The sequence below is a fragment of the Oncorhynchus clarkii genome, chromosome 24 (genome assembly GCF_045791955.1).
Source record: "Oncorhynchus clarkii lewisi isolate Uvic-CL-2024 chromosome 24, UVic_Ocla_1.0, whole genome shotgun sequence".
NCBI lineage: Eukaryota > Metazoa > Chordata > Actinopteri > Salmoniformes > Salmonidae > Oncorhynchus > Oncorhynchus clarkii.
The window spans coordinates 10,968,783-10,976,939 of NC_092170.1; the positions used below are offsets into that span (position 1 = coordinate 10,968,783).

General features: G+C 43.6%; 1 protein-coding gene across 2 annotated transcripts; it reads right to left on the reverse strand.

Annotated features, from left to right (window-relative positions):
• Positions 1–551: 551 nt before the first annotated feature.
• On the reverse strand, positions 552–7,917 carry LOC139382579 (polynucleotide kinase 3'-phosphatase). Of its 2 annotated transcripts, XM_071126700.1 has the most exons (18): positions 7,816–7,917; positions 7,381–7,504; positions 7,029–7,075; positions 6,621–6,908; positions 6,165–6,431; positions 5,838–5,917; positions 5,640–5,697; positions 5,395–5,502; positions 5,192–5,263; positions 4,751–4,799; positions 4,509–4,579; positions 4,104–4,196; positions 2,295–2,391; positions 2,145–2,206; positions 1,939–2,048; positions 1,668–1,755; positions 1,343–1,410; positions 552–1,036 (listed from the first exon to the last, which is right to left on the reverse strand). In XM_071126700.1, the coding sequence occupies exons 2-18, from the start codon at positions 7,502–7,504 to the stop codon at positions 916–918; spliced, it is 1,803 nt and encodes a 600-aa protein (XP_070982801.1). In that variant the 5' UTR covers positions 7,816–7,917; the 3' UTR covers positions 552–915. The 2 variants fall into 2 exon arrangements, with proteins under 2 accessions (XP_070982801.1, XP_070982800.1); XM_071126699.1 differs by lacking the exon at positions 7,816–7,917 and having other exon boundaries at positions 717–1,036; positions 7,381–7,699.
• Positions 7,918–8,157: the final 240 nt, after the last annotated feature.

Consider the following 8,157-nt stretch of genomic DNA (forward strand, 5'->3'; position numbering starts at 1 on the left):
AGTCACATTACACAACTCGGAACACATACATTCATTAATATACAAATAATATGATAAACCTTTATATTATTCTCATGCATGATATGATCCAACTTTTCCCAACTTGACTCTGAAGGAGCGCTGTTCCTTCTTAACAGACTGCGGTATTTTCAAGTGAGGAACTCCCCCCTTCCACTAAATCTTCTCCATGATAAGCATACAGAACAATAACAATCTACCGGTATCTGGTGTTTTGTTCCATTAGGCAAAGCTAAGTCTACTTTTTGTACGGTTCTATTCGATCTTTCCTGCAGGCTGGAGTAGTGAGCTGTGACACCAAGAATGTATGCGCAGCCCAAGACAGAAGTGACAGCCTGATATGCAAGAGACTTCCACATTAGTGCCATGGGTAAAACAGCACCTGGGGAAGGAGTTGGAGTTTCTACCCATGTGGACAGCTGAATTTCAACTAGGATTGTCATGAAAATATTGCTTTACGGTGGCATACTAGCAGAAAAACATGCATTCAGTTTCCTTACTTTACAGAATAGGATCCATTGTAAAACAAATTAAATTAATAACAATTTATTAAAATATACAATTAATAAAACATTGCTCATGTTTTTTTAATTTTTGGGCTTTCTGGAAACAAGTACTGTTATATCTGACCAGAAAACATGATACGAAAATATGAAACTCAAGCCAATCAAACAAAAATACTGATGTGTGCTGTCTGCTGTGGTTACATTTAGTTAAAACATCTGCACCTTCAAAATGTATGTAGCGTAATAGCAATGATTTGTTGATTAGCAGCAGGTAACTAAATAGTTTGTCTACACACAGCCACAGCATAGAAAAATGTTGGACTGGTACGACTGCCAGATTATTTTCCAATAACAATCTGATGAATCTTAGGTTGGAATACCAGCCACCCAATCAGCCTTCAGAGAACTGCCTGAAGAGGGCCTCTGATTGGCTGTCTGTAAAGGTTGGGACAAAATGAATTTGCAGGATTTCTGAAAAGCCTTCCGAGAGACTGGGCGCCACAAACTTCTTCCTGTGTGGAGAGAAAGTCTGTTCAGAGTGGGCATATACATTCAGACATGCATTTATTTTACACGACATGCTGCGTTTATACAGGCAACCCAATTCTGGCCAAAAGACCAATTAGTGGAAAAAGATCAATCAGATCAGATCTTTTGCCAAAAGATCAGAATTAGGCTGGCTCTGTAAACACAGCCATAAAGACATATGTTATATTAGTGCGCTCTGATCTTTTAAACCCATTTTAGAGGCCAGTGAATCCCTACGTTGAGAATGTGATGCTGTGAAGTCCCTTGATATAACATCCAATGTCACTTACTTGTAACTGTGGAAGATCATGTCATTGACTTTGAGGTGCTTGGTGGTGGAGGGGGCCATCTCACGGAACTGTACAGCACAAGAAGAGCCCAAAAATGAACACTATGCATCAGGGCAGTACCTCAGAGCCTATATTGAACTGGGTGTATCCCATGGCCTGTACATTGGAAATTGAACCAGATGGTTGTCGTTTAAGTCCCAGGTTGGGCTATTCTGTGTGTACGATCAGGTCGCAAGTTCATGTCATCCTCTACTCTGAACTGCTGAAGAATGAATCATGTGTAGTCTGGTATATACAGTTCAGTAGAGGGAGAGAGGAGACCTACTCTGTTGTTGTGCTTGGCCTGCTCCAGGGAGGCAGAGAAGTTGAAGCACCGACAGGACACGCCCAAACTCTGGCTGACGTCAACATACCTGGAGGGGGACAACGTATAGAAGGTCCATGTTATTCCCTACAAACACACTCAATCAAATATCTCTGGTTTGGTTCATGCATGTAGCAGATTTACCACTCTCTGATATGTAAGTGGTTTAGGTTGTTCATGAACTGCAAACCAAAAGTGCTCCACACACTAGTAGGAGCACAGAGACGGGTACCGTTTGCGAGACTCAAGGTCTGGGTTGGTGTTATCCACCGCCACGCTGCGCCCCTCCTTCAGTGCCCGCTCACAGGCCGAAACACAGCTCTGCCAAGAGCCCAGGGTATCCTGACAAACACATGTCAGGTCAGTGTGTGTATATGTGTGTGTGTGGGTGTGTGTGTGTGGATGTTAAGAGAGCCAACAGCATACTGATCCACTCACCCGGTTCACGTACACGTAACCTTTGGGGACGATGTGTGTGTGGAAAAAGGTTGATTTCCCAGCTGGATAAAAAAAAAGAAAGAAGGGAGAGGGTCGTCAGTAAAGAGAGAGGGAGGATGGCAGAAAAATAAGGAATGCACGTCCACTTACAAGCAGGGAAACCCACGGCAATGATTACTTCCTGCTTGGTGGAGGTGAGGGAGGCACTGGGCGGGTCATATAGACAGGCGTTAGAGTCACATTTCCTCTGGAGAGAGACACACACACACACAGTCAGATGTGCAAGTGCACACACATACAGTGCCTTGCGAAAGTATTCGGCCCCCTTGAACTTTGCGACCTTTTGCCACATTTCAGGCTTCAAACATAAAGATATAAAACTGTATTTTTTTGTGAAGAATCAACAACAAGTGGGACACAATCATGAAGTGGAACGACATTTATTGGATATTTCAAACTTTTTTAACAAATCAAAAACTGAAAAATTGGGCGTGCAAAATTATTCAGCCCCTTTACTTTCAGTGCAGCAAACTCTCTCCAGAAGTTCAGTGAGTGATCCAATGTTGACCTAAATGACTAATGATGATAAATACAATCCACCTGTGTGTAATCAAGTCTCCGTATAAATGCACCTGCACTGTGATAGTCTCAGAGGTCCGTTAAAAGCGCAGAGAGCATCAAGAAGAACAAGGAACACACCAGGCAGGTCCGAGATACTGTTGTGAAGAAGTTTAAAGCCGGATTTGGATACAAAAAGATTTCCCAAGCTTTAAACATCCCAAGGAGCACTGTGCAAGCGATAATGTTGAAATGGAAGGAGTATCAGACCACTGCAAATCTACCAAGACCTGGCCGTCCCTCTAAACTTTCAGCTCATACAAGGAGAAGACTGATCAGAGATGCAGCCAAGAGGCCCATGATCACTCTGGATGAACTGCAGAGATCTACAGCTGAGGTGGGAGACTCTGTCCATAGGACAACAATCAGTCGTATATTGCACAAATCTGGCCTTTATGGAAGAGTGGCAAGAAGAAAGCCATTTCTTAAAGATATCCATAAAAAGTGTCGTTTAAAGTTTGCCACAAGCCACCTGGGAGACACACCAAACATGTGGAAGAAGGTGCTCTGGTCAGATGAAACCAAAATTTAACTTTTTGGCAACAATGCAAAACGTTATGTTTGGCGTAAAAGCAACACAGCTGAACACACCATCCCCACTGTCAAACATGGTGGTGGCAGCATCATGGTTTGGGCCTGCTTTTCTTCAGCAGGGACAGGGAAGATGGTTAAAATTGATGGGAAGATGGATGGAGCCAAATACAGGACCATTCTGGAAGAAAACCTGATGGAGTCTGCAAAAGACCTGAGACTGGGACGGAGATTTGTCTTCCAACAAGACAATGATCCAAAACATAAAGCAAAATCTACAATGGAATGGTTCAAAAATAAACATATCCAGGTGTTAGAATGGCCAAGTCAAAGTCCAGACCTGAATCCAATCGAGAATCTGTGGAAAGAACTGAAAACTGCTGTTCACAAATGCTCTCCATCCAACCTCACTGAGCTCTAGCTGTTTTGCAAGGAGGAATGGGAAAAAATGTCAGTCTCTCGATGTGCAAAACTGATAGAGACATACCCCAAGCGACTTACAGCTGTAATCGCAGCAAAAGGTGGCGCTACAAAGTATTAACTTAAGGGGGCTGAATAATTTTGCACGCCCAATTTTTCAGTTTTTGATTTGTTAAAAAAGTTTGAAATATCCAATAAATGTCGTTCCACTTCATGATTGTGTCCCACTTGTTGTTGATTCTTCACAAAAAAATACAGTTTTATATCTTTATGTTTGAAGCCTGAAATGTGGCAAAAGGTCGCAAAGTTCAAGGGGGCTGAATACTTTCGCAAGGCACTGTATGTATTCTGTGCAGACAGAATACCACAGATATCCACCCGGTTACTCACAGGGTCAAATGGAGGAAGACTGAAGGGGGCGGTCTTCCAGCCCAGGAAGAACTCCTCTGGAGTGTGGAACTGCAGTCCAAGGTTCAGAGCAAACTAGTCGAGAGGGAGAGAGAAAAAAATCAGTGTCAGGCGTTAAGATATGCAATGCCTGCAGGTACAACACCTGGTCATAAACTGTATCTACACCATAGCAAGAATCAACCTTTCACACAGTCAGTAGACACAGAACATTCTTCTCTGCTGATTTGTCTCTACTGAGTTTTATCATATTGAAATTCCTCGTTTCAGCCTACTATTTGGGACACTTTGTTGTTTGTGTAATGAAGATGCGCTGGAACTAGAGGTCAGGACAGACTGGTCGACAAGTGAACAGACTGGTCGAGAGGTTAGTGCAGGTGCTCTCACCAGTCGGTCACTGCAGGAGAAGTCCTTCTTCTTCTTGCCAGGAGCCCAGTTAACAGGCCGTCCCGCTGCATCTGTGGCAGAGGAGAGGGAAAGGTCTCAGGCTCTCAGCTGCTGGAGGGCGAGTACACGTTCATCAAACGTGACCATAAGCAGCACATCACTTACAAGAGTCAGGATAAGAATAGGCTAAGTAAGAGGAAGACGTTATGTTGCTATGGGTTGTTCTGTTGTTGTTGACTCACCTCCCACATAGAGACTCTGGCTTTTGTCTACAGCCACGCCGCCATTACCCTGAGAGAGGAAAAACATGTTGAACCATGTTTGTTGTTTCAGGGGGTTGGGAGCAGGGAAAAATACATTTCTAGATGGAGAAATTTCTATTCCCATTCTATTTATTTCTGCTGAAGTATGAAAATATAAACACTCACTACTGTAAGTTGCTCTGGATAAGAGTGTCTGCTAAATGACTAAAATGTCATGTAAATGTTGAAGCAGTGACTGTCATGACTCACCAGGGTAATGTGGTCCGAGTGGATGACAAACAACTAGACAGTGCTAAATGGAGCTGGCTTTGTGAACCTTTTGCGACACACCTGTGTTGAGGTGGTTTGTAGGACACAATCGTCGTCTACATGTAATCCCTATTCACAATGTCTGATATGATGCGTGCCTTATGGTCTCACCTTCTCGCACAGGTGCTCCCACATCCCCATCACTGGCTTCCTGTAGATCCCAGGACCAGACGCCACAAAGACCTGAGACACACATACACAGTTAAAGGTGTCCACATCTGAATTACACACAATAAAACACCGACAAACACATAGATACAATAGTGAATCTGATTTCAAGCGCCATTTTTGTGTTTAAATGTTTCTTGACTAACCTGTACGGGGAGCTGTAATGTCTTCAGAATGGTCTCCACTTTAGACTTGAAATCCTCAGGCTTCAGTTTCCCCCTAGATATACCCATCTGATTGGTGAAAAACACAACCTGGGAGGGGCAACAGAGACATGGTTAGCTATTCATCTAGCCACATATTACCATTAAAAGGATGGATAATAAATATTTCTCGTAGAACAGCTTTGCCGTGTCCATGCTTGACAATACATTTATATGTTTGCTTCTACCTTGTAGCCTTTCTTTAATAAACTGGCCAGTTTGGGTTGGATCTCGGGAAAGAGAATCCTGTAAAGGAGATAAGAGAACAAATAAAGGCAAGGAAATGACTCAAGTCAAGAGATGAGGAAGAGGGATGAGGAGAGAAAGCAAAGCGAGAGGAGGCCAGACGCAGAGACGCAACTTGACAGAACAGCAGACTGACTGACCTCCAGTCATCTGGGCTGGTGGGAAACACTTTGCCAGAATTGGTGGTGATGATACACCCGTCAATGTCGAATCCAGCAATCTGGGCCAGAAAGAAAGATGGGTCGGCCTTAAAGTGATGTTACTAAAAGTAATTGTGTTTGTACTGCTTGGTTGAAAGCGAACTTTGAGACAATTAGATTGTTGGTGGAAACAAATGTAGGCCTAAAACGTTTTCATCCTTGGATGGCCAAAGTAAAATGATATTCAGCATCTCATTCAAACAACACACAGACTCATTGGCTTAAATCAAATATTGAGTTTTACAGAATTACCTAGTTAGCTCTTACCTTGGTGCTTCCAGTGACGCCAACAGCAGTGTAGATCATGAGGTTTCCAATCTGCTGCCAGTGGCTTCGAGAACAGGCTGAGACTGATGCCTGCTGCTGGACACAGTCTCTGCTAGCCCCTGAAGCACTCTCTGACATCTCCTGGAGCTGTCGGAGCTTCTCCTCAACAAGCTTCTCAGCCTCGTCCTCGCCCCCACTGTCGGAGCCTGTAGTCCTCCTACGCTTCTCCTGCAGGGGCTCCTCAGAACTGTGTGGCCTCTTGGATGCCTGAGTGAAAAACAAAAATGCAACCATGGTCAAACTAAACTTCACTTAAATTGGAGGTTGGCATTGAGAAAACATGGGGCATTTTGAACAGTTGAAGTGATACGTTAGGTCCTTTCAGTTACTCTAAATATTGCTAGACAAATTAAAATGCATGCAATTTTCTCAGTTAAGATGAACGTGTTCTCATACCTTCTTGGGAGAGGAAGCAAAAAAGTCTTGGATGCTGCGTTTGGGAACTGTGCTTTGAACCTCCCTCCCTCTGTCGTTCTTTCCTCCTTTTGTCTTATCCAATGCTTTCAACCTTTCTACAACCTTCCCCTTCTGGGCAGAGGATGAGGAGGTTTCGTTGGAAGCAGAGAACTGCACTCTGAAGGGGTGGCTCTGGTTAACCAGGTAGAGGGTGCTGTCATGGGTCAGTCGGCCAGACTGGCCTCTACCAAGACTCTCACTGCCCAAGGATGAGGGGTTGGGGCCAAGCTGAAGAGGAAAACTATACTTTGACAGCAGTTACAGACAGGTTAAGCAGTAGTGTTGAGTGTAAAACTAAGATAAGAGAGCGTTGGCCTCAACAACAGGCACAATGTAATAATTTCATACCTGTGTTACAAGTACCTCCTTGTCTGCATAACAGGCCACCAGCTTCACTAGAAGGAATATGACACATTTTAGATAGTTGTGCAGTTTAGATAGCTGGCTGGAGTAATCCCACCGGACACCGCAATTAAAAAGCAGCATCCCAATAATCTCTCCTTTCTCCTGAAGCTTACTCTTCACACATTTAAACGCATTGAACTGGTGTACGCATGGGCAAGAGGGAGTTTCCATATACCATTAATTTATTTTTAAATCCATGAAGGGAAGTGAACAAGTGCATACTTTGGGAGGTAAGATAAATAATTAGAACATGGCCATTGGTACGTATCTAACGTTAGCTAGCTAGTCCTCTTACCCTGGTGTCGGGAGCACTTCTTGTCAATAACTCCAGTCTCTGGACCACGACCTAGGATCACGGCTCGGCCATCGGCTAGTGGGACACGAGCGCCGGATGCACTGACTAATGTGCACTGCTGCATCTGCAAAGACAAGAGACAGTAGGATGTAGGGAAAAACAAATAACGTAAGGTGTCCATAACATATCGGTTTACAATGGGTGTAACATTAATTAGGCATGTCAAATGTTTCTTAAGTCAAGAACCGAGCAGCAATTCTAAACGTAACTTTACGAAGTGTTGAACGATTATAGCTAGCTTTATAAGTTAAAAAGCTAGCTACTGGCTAGCCATGTAAGAGGATTATTCTCTTCTAAATAATCTATGGTTAAAAGCCAAGGCCAAGCTTTGCATGGTGAACACATCCACATCAGTCATTCAAAAGTGTACTCAACGTTTTCAGTTCACAATCACAACCAGACAAGAGGAGGAATGGAATATTGCGGAGAAATAGGCGGAAAACTTTAAAGGTAGCACGTTCCAACTTTCATTGGTCCGTCACAAAAACACTTTCGTTTAGAAACATCCATCTCATATTTAGTTCCGACCCTAGTTTGGGCTAGTCTTTCCGCGTGTTTTGTCATCTTACCCTACAGTTAACTATTCGTTTTCCTCAATAGGACTGTTCACACTGGTGGAGTCAGTCTCAGAAGGGCTATTAGAATACCCTGCCTGTCGAAAAAACGGTTTGTCAAAACAGACATCTGACTCGCCGAGGTTTACCTCATTCATAGACG